This window comes from Trematomus bernacchii, unplaced genomic scaffold, assembly GCF_902827165.1.
Source record: "Trematomus bernacchii unplaced genomic scaffold, fTreBer1.1, whole genome shotgun sequence".
In the NCBI taxonomy this organism is placed as follows: domain Eukaryota; kingdom Metazoa; phylum Chordata; class Actinopteri; order Perciformes; family Nototheniidae; genus Trematomus; species Trematomus bernacchii.
In genome coordinates this window covers 4,651,161-4,667,070 of record NW_022987778.1, presented here as the reverse complement: position 1 = coordinate 4,667,070, position 15,910 = coordinate 4,651,161, and the positions used below count along the sequence as shown (strand labels likewise).

General features: G+C 37.9%; 2 protein-coding genes across 2 annotated transcripts in view; both read right to left on the bottom strand.

Annotated features, from left to right (window-relative positions):
• The window catches only part of LOC117497223 (catalase-like), a 36,056-nt gene extending 28,842 nt beyond the window's left edge, over window positions 1–7,214 (bottom strand). Inside the window, exons 1-2 of the mRNA XM_034149104.1 lie at window positions 7,104–7,214; window positions 5,405–5,533 (exon numbers count right to left, since the gene is read on the bottom strand). Coding sequence (XP_034004995.1) covers window positions 5,405–5,533; window positions 7,104–7,214 — 240 coding nt within the window. The remainder of the gene's footprint in view (window positions 1–5,404; window positions 5,534–7,103) is intronic.
• A 4,152-nt stretch (window positions 7,215–11,366) lies between these two features.
• ifitm5 (interferon induced transmembrane protein 5) lies at window positions 11,367–13,001 on the bottom strand. Its single transcript, XM_034149087.1, has 2 exons — window positions 12,726–13,001; window positions 11,367–12,235 (listed from the first exon to the last, which is right to left on the bottom strand). The coding sequence occupies exons 1-2, from the start codon at window positions 12,939–12,941 to the stop codon at window positions 12,062–12,064; spliced, it is 390 nt and encodes a 129-aa protein (XP_034004978.1). The 5' UTR covers window positions 12,942–13,001; the 3' UTR covers window positions 11,367–12,061.
• Window positions 13,002–15,910: the final 2,909 nt, after the last annotated feature.

Sequence of the window (15,910 nt, the reverse complement as noted above, 5' to 3'; positions counted from 1 at the left end):
AGAATCAACCAAAAAAATGGTATTAAATGTATTTACATGATCCAAAAGCCTTATCAAGTGAATTGTGTGTATGATGTGTCCCTCACCAACCCTATTCAGTGGATTGACCGGATTAAAGACCCAATGGGAAACTGAAGTCACTGTGAACATCACTCTATATAAATCTGCTTTACAATCTTAACAGCCAGACTCTTTAGGTTCTCAGCATAAAGTAGGTCACTGTTTCCAAAGTAAGTAATTGAAGATTTATTCAGTAACTCTGCACCACCTTACCCTAAAAGCTTTAAAAACCTGTCCTTTTGTGTTGCCTTCTAATGTATTTATTTTACATCAGAATAGGATTTAATAAAAGGAGCATATACAGACTTAGTTTGTTTTCATGTGTGTGTGTAAGACACATTGAAAGTGCTTTGTGTAAGGAATCGTGCAACATAAATACGCCTGCCTACACCCACAAAGCCACACGGTTCAGAGCACAGGCTCCGGGGAACATTTGGTGTTTTAAAACGCTACATCCTGTGGTTTCATCATGGAACAACTGACATTGTTTTCTTTTCTTTTGGGTAACTAATATAAATGCTTCGATTAAAAGTTAACTGATTTCACTACTGGATACTTTTTAAAAAATCTTCACATGGTCATTCAATCAAAAATCCACGTGTAAATCATAACAGAGTGAAACACTGTGTGCAGTAAAGTGTAAGATGGTGAGCACTCACCTGCGCTTTTGGATGAAGAGCTGTGCTCCCTTCAGGGCCCCGGCCATGTTCTGGCAAAGTCTCTGCAGCTCCTCTACGCTCAGCACCTGCGTGTAGAAGGAGCGAACCTGCAAAGAAAGTATATAAAATCCTTGAAAACCTGATCATAAGGGTTCAATTAGATTACATATATTATAGTCATCTACATTGGGCTTTATTTTTGTCACAGCAGCATGTAAACAGGCATTACACTAATTAAAAATGTATTATATTGAAAAACAACCGAAAATAAACCAAATAAATAAACCACTGTAAATATGTACATATCAACTGTAGAAAATATATATATCAATAGAGTATATCAAGAAAACACAATATAAAATGTACAAAATAAGTTAAACCTCTGTGGTAGTCCAAGCTACTTCACATTATCAAATAAAGTGTGATTGATTCAGGTTTTTATACAGACTTGCATTTGAAAAAGATTTTGTAAACTGGGATCCTATTTCCACAAACCAGTGCAGGGTAAGGGAAAAACCCGGGCCATGTTGATTTTCTATTTCACTTGCGCCACCATTGTAACCACTGGCCCAGAAGCATTTGTCAAAATTGACCCCAATAATAACGAAAATAAACACATCATACAATCAGCACAGCCCCTAGTAGACCCCCCCCCCCCCCCCCCCCCCCCCCCCCCAAACCCTAACCCTAACCCCCCCCCCCCCACACACACACACACACACACACACACACACACAAACACACACACACACAAACACACACAACAACACAGACTATAACACCCCTTGTTGTTAATTACCAACTATGTGCAATATGTGCAATATGTGCAATATATATATATATATATATTCCGTGAATAACTGTGCAATATGGTTGCTACATCTTCAGAACTGTTACAGGCTGTGTATTTTGTAAATTGTGTAATTCTTTATTTTTTTAATTTTTGTATCTCCTCTTAAAGGTGGGGTAGGTAAGTTTGAGAAACTGGCTCGAGATACACTTTTTGTTATATTCCATGGAATGCTCCTAATATCCCGATAGCAATGAATATCTTAAGTGCTTTGACAAAAAATCCATAAAAAAATGTCATCTGTGGAAGCCGTAGTACTGTAAAAAGCACGACCAATCATTTTAGCCGGCCCGGCTAAAATAACTGGATGGCCTACCTGCCTGTCAGCCTTCCATCTGTGCACAAACTTATCTCGTGCCCTCATTGGTCATGTGCGCGTTCGTGTGTGTTGTAGGAGGGGCTCTGTAAGGAAGTAGCAGATTTCTTCCGGCTGTGTATTTTTTTTAATTCTAGCGCACTCAAGCTGGTTTCTCCAAAATTACCTACCCTACCTTTAAGCCCCACGGACCCACCGAAGGGGCCGAAATCACAACATCTGCAAGCAAAAGTGTCTGAGGGCTTCTTAAGATTGAATAAACTATGAATGTTTCATATCTATGCAACGGGAAGAAACTCAGCTAACTGATCTTTTTTTTTTTTTTTTACAAAAAAAACCTCAAAGCTAACGGGCAAAAAAATATTAAGGCCGTTAGCACAGAACTCTAGCTATACCGATCGATATATCTATTGGATCTGCACAAACAAGCTTAGATAACATCCTGAGATTCCACAGATTATAGAAATATAAGGATCATCACTGAGTGATCAGAACTCGTGACAGGGGAAGCAAATACAGACAACACACAACGTAGCTTTAGCTAGCAAAACACGGAGATATGCTCACTTTAGCTGTTATTCTGATCAAAAGTCGTGTTCAATGGCATTAAAACGAGAAAAAACGTGGCTGAAGGTTAATCCATAGGTTATAGCAATGTGTCTGTCACTTGAAAAAATTATTGATAGTCCATAATTCTATTTATGCAAAAATCGGAGAAGAAAAATTAGCTGCTAATGGTAGCCACCAGAGGCTAGCGCAGCTTCCGGTTTTTCTACGCGTCACTATCACTCCTTATTTGGTAACCTGTGTGTGTATGGGGAACTTTCCCTCGATTCCATTGGCTCTGACGGTTAGAAAGAGATGTCAATCATCTAAATCGACCAAAGGGGGCCAGAGATAGGTCAAATCCCCCCAAATTACCCCAGAAGTGGGTTTATTTTGCTAAATCTCTCTAAAAAGGTCAAATGTCACTTGTTTTGCATCAATCTTGATACAGGGTACTTATTATATGTTGTACTTTGGATTCCTAAAGCTTTTAGTCTACTAACCCATCATCCAAGGGTAGTTTTCACTATAAGTACAAAATAATTTTTGGACGTACACTATCATTTACAGTTTTTTACTAAATTCAATCTGAATTTTCTTTAAAATAAAAAACATCTATATTGATTCTGACTTTTCTACATCCAACTCACAGGTTTATATACTATATTATATTATTATAATTTTCCCCTTTTAGAAGGGAAGATATGGTCATTTGTTCTGGAAATGTCTTTTTCGAGCCTGAGGCCTGAAAAACAGGCTTGGGGCCTAACAGGTTTTTAGTTTTTTATGCATACTTTTTGTTAAACATAGGCTGTCTTTGGCTCTTTTCTGCTGTAACAAATGCAAATTTCTCCTCTGTGGGACGAATAAAGGTATTCTGATTCTGATTCTGATTCCGACATTTGATGCAATAGTAAATTATTTACAAATTAGATAACAATTCAATGAGTTCTTCCTCATTTTCCTGCTCGGCATATTCTCAATTTTTTCCTGTAAGCCTGCATCTATATAGTTTAAATGTTCTCCAGCAAACACAGCGGGGGTTTATTTTGCTGCCTCTTCACACACAACTTGTGAGAGGCGCTCTTATCATGAGGGTCAAACCCTGTGGAGCGAATACTACAGTATAACTAACTACTATACATTTATATAAGGCAATTGTTCATTATTCGATCATTAAAATAATTATATCGTGAAATATTCCATCAAAATGTCACAAAGGATGCTAAGGTGGCAATACCAGGTGTGATACTCGAAGGCATTGAGGGAAGACCTAAGAAATATCTCCTACAAATACAATTAAGTGGTTAAAACCTGACCCCCCAACATTCAATGTTGGACTGAGAATGTCCAATCTATCAGATGGAGCAAACAACTTATGCTCTAAGGATCCAGACAGACATATTTCGCAAAAGGTGGAGCCACGCCACAACTGTGCTGATCCAGTAAGTTCATACACACACACACACACACACACAACTACACACAACTAAAACACACACATGGATGACCACCCACCCCCCCCCCCCCCTTTGCTGTTTTACTTTATTATTATTATTATTTGTATGTATTTATCTATATGTCTATTTTATTATTATTATTTGTATTGATCTCTTTTTTTCTTTTTCTTATGTTGGCTATTATAAAAATGTGAACATGTATGTTTAATGAAACCTGAAATAAAAACTAAGTTAAATAAATACATAATAATTATTATATTGTGGTTATTGTTAAATGTAATTAAATACCCCACTGATGGGTATGACGGTGACATTTCTGCTCAGAGTATTATTGTTTTTATATTGCACTTACGGCTTGCCTGTCATTGTCAGGAGGTAGAAATATAATTGCTATGTAATTTACTATTGTTTGTTGTCTGCCTCTTGAAAGATGTTTTTTTTGGTGCAAAAATAATGTTTACAAGCATGTCGCAAACTTTGTCCGTCTGCTCTTTGTTAGTGGGCAGGAAGTGGATTTAACACAGCTTTTGGTTGAACACTAACAAAAGCAGAGGGAGGAAACCAAAATGGTAAACATGCAGCGTGAAAACCACAAAAAGAACTGAAACTTTGAAAGCTGAGTGGAGCGGCAGAGGTTGTTGATAAATATCTGTGGGTTTTCTATGATCGCACCTCTGACACAAGTAGCCATTTCATCTATTGTTGACACAAAATATATTGGTAAATGCAGCTTTAAATAAAATAATGTTGGAATGGAAAACAGAGATTTCCCTTAGTAAGTCTCTTTATACAGTAAAGCATAATGCAAATAATGTCATGGCTTTTGTTGGCTTCCTTAAAGGACCCCTATTATACTGTTTTTCATCAATATATTATAGGTCTCAGATATATACAAAACATGTCTCTGAAGTGTTTGACTCCAAACACCAAACAGATCATTGCAGCATCCCATAAACCCCTCTGTTTCAGCCCTGTTTCAAAAGAGGTGATTCTCTGTTTATTACTTTAGATGAAAATAAGGAGCCACTCCCCACGCCCCTCTGAGAGATATTTGGTTAAAAAGAACACAATGGTGCTCTAGGAGGAGATTCAGGTGATAAGGTGGGGGGGGGGGGTTACCTTGGTGGTGATTGGCTAATAGTTACACAAGCCCAAAAATCGTAATGACATCATAAAGTGGCCACAATCTGATCAGCTAATTTTAATATAAATGGATCAGGACAAAAAGTGAGAGAATCTTTTGTCCTGAAACTTTCAGAATCTCTTTCCACAGAGGGGACACACGTTTATGTATAAAAAACAAGAAAAAGTGGATTTTGCATAATAGGTGACCTTTAAAAATCAGCATGAGGTTGGATTTCGGAAGGCTGTTAAATAAAGCAAGTTAGCAAGGAAGTAAACAAAAATAATAATAATAGCAGCAAAACCCATGACTGATAAGCCTTATGGTAATATTCTGGCACAACACAGCACATGCCTATAAAAGTGACACAGTTACAGACATTATTTTTACCTGTGTGTAATTGTCTTCATCTGCACTGTTGTAGCGGGCCACATCTGGAGACACCTGGAACTTGGACTCCACAAACTGAGGCTGGGTGTCCGGGGCACTGAAGCTGTAAAAAATAGATTGGACCGCCACCTAGAGGTAAGACAGACCAAACACTGGTGAGTAAGGGTAGGGAGAGAAAATGCTGCTCAAATACTGAAGTAACTGAGACAATAAAAGGGAAAGGATACTCATAGTGAGGAAGGTCTCTCTGGTTTAAAAATATGGCATCTTGTAAAGTCTTTTAGACATTCTCACAGCTTTGATATTCTGTGTAGATAATTGGGTTTTTTCTAAGCATGTAAAAAAGCAATTACAAGGAAGTGGGGAAAGGTGGTTCAAAGGAAAAAGTTGTAAAAAACAAAAAACAAACATATGTTTAATCTACAAAAAACACAACTGGAAGCAAATTAGGAAAAATGTAAATTATAAAACACTCAAAATGGCAACACCAAAACAAAGCATTTTTTTATATAATATCTGCATTTTCTCTTTTGAAAAACTAAGTCTTAGTTTGGCCATAGTTATTTAATATATAAAGACTATATATTATTGAATTACAAGATTAGATATACTTTATTTGATCTAAAATATTGATGTGTTCAAATGCTCTTCTAAACAAAACTGAAAGTCCATGAAAGTTGTCTTCCTGTTTTTGTGAATGAAGCGCCATCTCCTGGTTAAATCCTGAAATTGAAAATCTGGCAACGCCCTCTTGGAAAATAGTGGGAGGGCTTAACATTCCCAGATACTGGTCTTTGGCAGGTCTTAGGCAGGTAGCTGGAAGGTAGCAGGCAGGAAGCAGTAAACTGGAGTCTGAAATAAGCTGCTACATCTGTAAGGTCATACAAACTTAAATGAATGGCTTCATAGATTACACAAGATACACATTTTCACACTATCCACATCTGCTGCTACAACAGTTAAGAATGTGTGTATATCCTTGTCATGCACATAATGTACAACAATATCTGTTTTCTTTTTTTATAACTGCCGATTTTCATTCCATATTTTATTCCTTATATTTTACTATATTTTGTATTATTTTTAATATTTGTTCTAGTTCTCTACCTGTGTTTTTAATGATTGTTTTACTTTTATGTATGCACCACGACACCAAGTCAAATTCCTCGTACATGTAAACCTACCTGGTAATAAACCTGTTTCTGATTCTGATTCTGATTTATTGTCACAAAGTAACACACACACACACACACACACACACACACACACACACACACACACACACACACACACACACACACACACACACACACACACGCACACACACACACACACACACATTGAATGCCAGATTTGTTATGGAATGTGTGTGTTTTTAGTTATAAAAAATAAGATTTTTGCCATTATTTGCAATTTATGTCCAGGCAACATGCATATTTCAATAAATACCAAGGGAATGTTTTACAGAAGTTGGTTTATGGTTTTTTTCTAACTATAAATTAAACAAGTGGTCATTTATGCAACAGAAACACTCTCTGGTCACTAGAAAAATGTTCTGTGTTTTATCTTATTTATAATAAAAAATGGCAGCAGATAGAGGTTTGTTCCTACAATTTAGTAGAACATCTCCCTGTCTCATTACAATCTGACTGAAAAAAGATTAAAAGAATAAAGAGAAGACAGTGTGTCGTTGTTTTACCTGCAGCATCTTGTCGGGGCTCGCCTCGATGCCAGGCGGCATGTTGCTGGGGTCAAAGGCCAGCTGCTCTATCTCGGCAAAGTAGTTCACTGCATTCCTGTTGAGGACCATTTTGCCCACGGGGATCAAAGGGTATTCTTTTTGTGACCAAACCTGAGTGAGCTGAAAAAGACTGTACCATAAAGCTGGAAGGGCAAAAACAACACACCCAGGGAAGTAGTTCACATGTACTGGAGGCTAAACATCACCTCCTTTGCTTTCAAAACCTACTACACTGAATGCCTTGTTGTGGTTATATTGATTTTACTGTTGTCTTTTTCTCCACCTTGTTACCACAGTATGTTGGGGAAATATTTTCCAAGGCCGATAACTTTGACCCAGTTTATTAGTTTAAACTGTCCTGACTGAGCACAGGCACCTGCAACCTTGGCTGCTGTGCTCTCAGTGTTTTTACTCCCTCTTCCTGCCTGTTGGCATCAGCTGATAGAGGTGTTATGGTTCTATCTTGTTGTGCACAATGTTAATTATTCTCTCAGAACTAGCTAAATACATGGGTCTGGGGTAGAGTTCTTCAGAATTTATTGTGGCATCTCATCCGTGTGGTCAGACCGTGGCCCTAAGACATGTCTTGCGAATTCTCCGGCCGAAGCTCCAAATAAACCGTCAGTGTTTGCCCATCAAAACTCCAGCTCTCCTCATGTCTCTCTGAGTCCTGTTTCCAATTGCTTCAGAAGTTTCCCCCAGAAATTGGCGTTGTCTGCAGGATACCAACAAATCTTCGCAAGGACCTTCTGCAAAATCTTTGGCATGCCAAAGTGCTAAAATCCCGAAGTTGCTGCCGGATCCTGAGAAATTCCACCGGCGGTCATACGATGGCTTAAGATGCCCTCACGAATGCCTTACGAAGGGCAAAATGGACACACGAAGTCAACACGAAAATGAACCTTCGCAATGTCCTTCGGCAATGCTTTGCCATGCCAAAGATGTTGCCACCGCTCCCGAAGTTGCTGCCGGAGAGTGAGAAACTCCACCGGTGGTCATACGATGGCTCAAGATGCCCTCACGAATGGCCCGATGTTGTTACGATCAGAGCCGAATTTGAACATTTCCTTTATCGTGTGTCCATCGGGTGTCAATTTCAGGACAGTGTGACGTGGGCTTTAATGGTTACAATATTGCTATGAGTTATATCTGAAGCAAATTATGTTTCTGAAGATGTGTAGTCAATTCCACCCTTCAATGTAGCATAAATGGGAACTCTCATACAGGAACAATACCGGAAACAGACGTAGGAAAGATCCTCAGCTCGGTGATTGGATGTTTTAGCCGCAATGCACGTTGGGATATGGTGTTTATGCGATGTGAAATCCGAAAACATTAAAAAAATAAATAAATACTTTATTCCGAGTATGCTTGCTTTTCTCTTTATAAGTCATCACATAAATGCATTGTAATACACGGTTTGGCTGCATTAAATATTACACATCTGCCGTAGTTCTTTATTTATAGAGCCCTGATGAGAAGACTTCTGGACAAACTTGAAGAACTGCCTCCGAAACTGAATATGTGACGTGGATCATAAATATATAAATATATAAACAATTAAACAACATCTTACATTTCTTTTCACAAAATATGTCTCCTTGCAGTATCAATAGTAATTCGGCTGACTTTTATATTTGATCCAATTGGTAGATAGGTTATATTTACACCATAACAGTGCACAGCTGATAGACAGGGACTTGTCATTTTTAAATTTTCTTTGAATATAAGCATGTAAATACTGAGTTGAGAGAATAGTCAGGGGATTTGGGTGATGGGAGACACATCTATGGATTCAGAATTTTAATAGCTTACTGTTAAATGACGGATATACCTTTCTCTCTGCGATGTTTTACACATCAGATATTGGAAGTAAAACATGTGAAATAATATAGCAATATCCTGTACAATTATGTGAAAACATGAATAAAACTACACATCTTCAGATGTTATACATACACAAGTGTCCTACACTAATAATACAAAGTTATTATGGCTGTGTGTACCTTGTGTGCACCGCCTAGCACGTTATTGAATTAGTTGTGTATATGATATGTCAATGATCCTTAGAAAATCTTGAAATCTTGAAAGGGATATGCAAAATAGCCATTATATACAGTCTTTAATGAACTATTAGTAGAGCATAACGAGTAATGAATATACTTTATAGGGATCTGCAGATAAATGTTTAGTCTTCTCAAGCAGCAACTATCAAATATCTCTCCTGATTGTTGGCACTTGACAATCACCTTTCCCTGAATTTTACTCAGGTGTAACTAAAGCCTGATTTAAGGGTTGTTTATATTTCACATCATTAATCAGAATCTGCAAAGTAACTAAAATAAATGTAGTGGAGTAAAAATAACAGGTTAACCTCTGAATTGTAGTGGAGTAGAATTGCTGTTTTGTTTAGTAATGGATATTGAATATGGAATAAAGGTTTTGACAAGACCTGGTGTAATAATAATCAAAAAGGACATTAAAAGAGCTCCAGATGTTAATGATCTAAACAAAACAGCACACCTGAAATGTATATTTAAATACTTTATTAAGGGCAGTGAATTAGTTTTTTCTGTATGTTTTTTAAATCAGTGTTATACAGTAAGTGTCATAGACAGTGTTACATTGCTATTATTATCCTTAAAATATATGTAAAACAAAACCACTTATGATCTTTTTATTTGAGTGGTTTACTAATGACAGTTAATTCTGTTTTTGCTATTGATGGTTTCATTTTTGTGAAAAATAATAAAATAATAAAATTCAATAACGTGCTTTAACCACTAGATGTGCCTTTCTATCAGCTGTGCACCGTTATGGTGTAAATACAGCCTATCTACCAATTGGATCAAATATAAAAGTCAGCTGAATTAGTATTGATACTGCAAGGAGACGTATTGTGTGAAAATAAATGTAAGATGTTGTTTAATTGCTGATATATTTATGATCCACGTCACGTTTTCAGTTTTGGCGGAAGTGCTTCCTGTTTGTCCAGAAGTCTTCTCATCAGGGCTCTATAAATACAGAACTACGGCAGATATGTCATATACAATGCAGCCGAACCGTATATTACAATGCCGTTATGTGATGACCTCCAAAGAGAAAAGCAAGCAAACTCGGAATAAAGTATTATTTTATTTTTAAAAATGTTTTCGGATTTCACATCAACAGGAGTCCGGTTAACTAAAATGTCCGTGCGGAACAATACCCCTAACCCATAGATCCGTGGGTGAATAATGTCAATCACCACATTACACACATCCCTTTACATTTACATTTTAATTTACATTAAAGTATTTCGTGAGGCCTTCTAAAATGTTTTTAAATATAATTAGGGTTGTAGTTGAAGAGTTTGTAAATTGCGTTCGCACATCGTCACATCACGTTAATTCCACATCCACACCTCCACACACATGGATTAACATCGATTTAATACATTAATGTAGCCTTTGTTTCTACTAAAAGAGGTGTCGACAAGCTAGGGCAACAAGAAAATCGGCGAAATCGAGTGTGACGATTAAAAAATAAATAAAAAACATCTAATTTTGACAATAAAAAACGACCAATAGGCGCGGTAGACCATTTGCTTGGCACTTCCGGGTATTTCTCCACTGGTTGGGCCATGTTAACAATACCGTGTAACTGTCACGTTTGAAGGGACGAAACCGTGACATATTCACGTCTCCCAGCATGGTAGATCGTCACATGTTCACGTCTTGCCGTGATACCGGGCAGGAGATTCAGGTGATAAGGTGAGGGGGGGTTAGCTTGGTTGGTAATTGGCTAATGGTTACACAAGCCAACAAATCGTTATGACATCATAAAGTGGCCAAAATCAGATCAGCTCATCTTCAGACGGGTTTATATAAATGGATCAGGACAAAAAGTGAGCAAATGTTTTTTTCCTGAAACTTTCGGAATCTCTTTACACAGAGGGGACACATGTTTATGTATAAAATACATGAACAAGTGGATTTTGCATAATAGGTGACCTTTAAAAGGTAATGTATCATGATTTATTGTCAGTAGTAGCTGTAATTGCATTATTTAGTTTTTATTTGAAATGTAACGTTAACAAATGCAAGGAATGGAAAATTGTTTATTTTTGACAGCTAATTATTGTATTTTTTTCATTTTATTGCTCTTACGTTGGTATTGATTGTATACTTGCAAGGGTGTGCAATAAACATATACCATCAGTTGGAGAGTATGACAATTTGAGCCGGGGACGCTACAGTCAGCATCTACCTGACAGCATTACATTGACCACTGAAGGAAATTAAATATATGAGAGTTTAAAACGGAGTACATTTGTGAAGTGTTACAATATCATTAGAGCTCACTTACCCTTTAATGTAATGTATTACATGTCTTTAAATGGTTGAGTCTGATGGTCAATGTGTTAGAGTTGGCAGCCCTGCAAAAACATATTTTCTGTACGAAGTTATTCTGAGCACTTCATGCAGTGTTAATACAATGCATGGAGTGCTTAGAATAAGAGTGTTTTAGCTGAGATAGCAGGACAGTTAAAGTAGTAACAGTTATAGATAATAACATTTCAATAGTACACCAAAAATAGTAGAATAAGGAAATAGTAGCATACACTCCGTTCCCTTTTCTTCTTTGGGTGGGGTTCTTTATTTTGAAAACACCATCTTTTACGGTTTAGCACAAAATGAAACTGTTGCAGACAGGGTATTTCGTTTATTAACAACGTCTTGCAAGAATGTCAAACTTTACTACAAATTGTCATTATGGAAACATACAGGAGTTCCATTTAAGACTTTTGTAACAAAAACAGAACGTTTTGATTGAAGATATAAGTAAAAAGTTCAAAGCAGGAGCCATAAAGCAGATAAAGAGAAGTATCACCCAGCCACTGCTGCAGAAAACACTCTGCCCTTTCAAATTCAACCTTAGTAATGACCGTATGAGGGGCCTTGCGACATAGATACAACAATGATGGTGATAATAATGGTGATAAGGAACATGACGGAAGCCAGGACTGTGGCCGAGATGTTGAGCCAGCGGGCGGTGGAGCCGTAGTGTCGGGCTCCTTCCATATCTCCAACCACCTTCCGGTCTCTGGCCTGAAAGGACCAAAAACACATACATTTTAAGTGGATTCATAGATTTTCTAAAACTTAAATGCAATTACTTTATCTCTTTCCCCATAAGAAATGTTCTGTGTCTGATTCCATCTTTTGAAGTGTTGTTTTTTTTCTGTTTTGTTTTTTGTTTTTCTGTTTTGTTGTTTTTTTTTTTGTTTTTTTGTTGTTTTGTTTTATTGCCTGTCCTTGTCTGTTCACCCTTCCCGAAATGTAAAGCGTCTTTGGGTTTTAGAAAAGCGCTATAAAAATAAAATGTATTATTATTATTATTCCGTAGTCCTTTTATAATTTCTTTTTTTACAACTTTTTAATGTTTATTTTTTTAAATAATATGTTCTAAGCCTACATCTTAAGTGTTCAAGATTAAAAAATTCTGGTTCTGCAACTGCCTGCCAATAACTATAAAAAATGTTTGCGTTATTCTTTAATTAATAGGCCATAAAATAATATTTCCATGAATGAAACTCACCTTGATGGAGTGGATGAGAGCCACCAGTCCCAGGCAGCAGCAGGGGTTTGAGTAGAGAAAGGAGCTGAGGGACCAGATGATGTGGTCCCTGGGGGGCTCAGGGGGGATGCTCACAGTGGTGCATTGACCCCCTGCAGATCTTCCAGGCTGTCCCTGAACCCCTGGGTATCTCCCCTGCAATGGGATCATCTCAGGTGGGTAAACTGCAGGATTCATGGCTGTCGGATCAAATACAGTTTGAGGTGCGACTAGCAGACAAGCTGAGCAACTCACAGTGTCACGGTGGTCAGTGTGGGTTTTTATTTTTAAGCTGGGTGCTTTACGCAGCGCGGCCCGAAAGCCAATGAGAAAAACGCATACGCAACCTACTTGGGTTGGCTGTTGCTGCACAAGGAACATACTGTACGATTTGCTTTCTTAAAAATAAGGTCTGAAGAGTCTTGATGCACACTTTTGTTCCTCAAGGCAATTAGCAAAGGAAAAAGAGTTGCTGTCAAAAGAAAAATACACGATAATGTAATAAGCAATTTACAATACAGCTTGGTAATAAAATGGTATTGGCTTTGTTCTCGCCCCACTCGTTCTTCATTCCTTGAAGGTTCTGAGCAGTATCTTAGCTGTTCCTAGGACTGTGCTCATCTGGATAGAGATCATGGATGTTGTTCCTGAGATTTTCTGATGCCATTTCCAAGTTTAGGGGTCACTGCCCCGAGTGCTCCGATCACCACTGGAACCACTGTTGCCTTCACCTTCCACATATTCTCTAGCTCCTCTCTGAGCCCTTGGTATTTTCCAAGCTTCTCATGGTACTACTTCCTGATGTTGCTATCACTTGAGATTGCTATGTGTAACCCCCGGTTACTAAGACACTGAGAAATAACACTGAGTAACATGTCAACTTTATTTTAAGGCTTAGCACTACATACACACACAATATAAATTATTTGAAACTCCCGTCGTTCACTTCAAGTGGACCTATCATGCTATATTTAAATGATATATTGTAGGGCCATACCTATATAAGGTATATTTATACGTTTCTGTTTTCAAAATACCAAACAGATCATGCATTTTAGCCATGCCTCATTTCGCTCTATTTGCTGTTTGCTGTCTACGGGGCTGATTCTGTGAGCTGCAGCTGACCACGCCCCCCTGTAGGAGAGGGGAGCCGTGCTCTGATGAAGTCATTTGTTTTAAAGCTCAATAAATAACAAAGAAGACCTTTGACCGGCACTTTTCTAATTTTGTCCGGAAGATTTCAACTTTAACGGACATCTTGACCGGCGAAAGAAAACCTAACTGAAACTCTGACGCACGGTCCCCTCGTTCCTTGGAAGAGGTGGAGAGGTGGGTGTTTGTCATCTGCTGGTGGACTAACCGGAGAGAATTACAGTGCTTGCCTCGACGGGGAGGGATTGCATTGAATTAAAGCAGCGGGAGCAAACGCTTGCCTCGGGAGGGAGAAAAAAAGCCACAGCGGAGAATAAACAGAAGGGTAACCATGGTAACCATGCGCGGGAAGTCTTCTTCGCTGCTTTTGTGGCAGACTACAGCGCCACTTACAGGACTGGCATATGTACTACAGCGTCTCCAGCGCTTTCGAGCGGCAATGGCCGGCCGTGGCCCAACCCCACATTCCCCTGATAGGTGGAGAGTTGGCCCAATAGCCGTAGCGCCACTTTCCTGACGTCAGTAAAGTGTACAAATCTGGATCAGTTTTTATCAGATCCGTTGCGGCCCCTTTTTTAGAGATTTGCGTATGGAGGAAAATAGAGAGGGTTGTGTTTTCTGACACTTGGTGAGTTCCCTGGAACACCGGGGACACATATTCATGTTTAAAAGACTTACAAAAGTGCATTTTGCATGATAGGTCCCCTTTCGCGACCGACACATCACTAGCTGTAGCACTGTGTGGATTTAGAGTTAAGAGATTGTAGTTATTTAGAAGAATTTAGACATTGATTGACCGACTTTGCCACGATTTCCAAAGAGCATTGCCTTTTATATGATACCCTTGGTGAGTTGCATGAGAAAATACGGATGCTAAATATGTATTTTAATGAAATTTTCGATGCTAAATTAGCCGCGGCTAACCGTTGCTAACGCGTTAGCCAAGCGTGTATCATTGTTGCTTTAATGTGTGCGGAGCAGAGGGAGGTGAAGCTCACTGCACGGAGCTATTGTCTGTGGTTTTGGCGGTGGTCTTCACGTTGCTGTTGTGGCACATTGAAGGGGCATTGACCACAGCTTAGTCTGTTGTTTGTTGTGGAAGATGAGCAAAGTGGAGCTAACTGTGGCTGGTTATAGGTTGGTCTAAAATTAGTTGAGTACACTTTGTTAAAATAATAACATGTGTGACAGATGTGTTAAATAAGCTGTCTGATAATTGTTGTATTTAGAATTGTTTGTTTAATAGGATTTTAGGAACATGTGTGTATTTTGTTGATTTGATTAAGATACAGAAGAAGTGCTTGTTTCAATTTGCATTTAAACCATTGTATAAGCATTAATTTGACTCTTGGCCTTTTTGTCAAGGTCGGGTCTTTTTGTTGATGTGAAAGAGATTTCTGGATTCTTTGACTGGAACGCTGCCCTCATCTCTGCTGGTGTATTGTGGCAAATTTCAGTCTGGCGAGCTACCCATCGACCTATCTTAAAGGAAGAGAACTACAGTTACCCACAACGGTGGTAGGACAAGAACTTGTGCATCTTTTTCTCTTCACAAGTTGAGAACCAAGAACTGATTATTGATTGTTTTGATACTATGTTTAATATGTTATAACTATATGTGTATAGAAGTAATGTGATAAGTTTTCTTTCATTTTATTTAAGAGTATGAAATAATATTTCAAATACAGAGTCCTGGTTCCCAAACTTAGAATATATAGCTTAGCTACTAAAATTAAATAAAACCATTAGTTTATATTAAATAGGGATAATTAAAACAGAAGTAATAACACTAAATTCTATCAAAATAGTTATAAAATAAATAGGTAAAAATAATTAGAAACAGGATACTCTCAAATTCAATAACAAGGTAACTGAATATATATGTATATAAAATGTTTATCTGAAAGAAAGAGGGAATGGAGAATAAATATTATAGCTTTCTTTACCTTTTCCAAACAACGTCTGCTTTGTGTCTTTTCACTTTTGTTGCACAGTATCCATTTTCTCCTGAGCGA

Excerpts from the sequence above, each read along its gene's own strand:
- ifitm5 (XM_034149087.1), bottom strand. The coding sequence starts at position 12,941 with ATGAATCCTGCAGTTTACCCACCTGAGATGATCCCATTGCAGGGGAGA. Across the intron at positions 12,236-12,725 it reads CTCTCATCCACTCCATCAAG|GCCAGAGACCGGAAGGTGGT; the intron begins GTGAGTTTCATT and ends TGGTCCTTTCAG.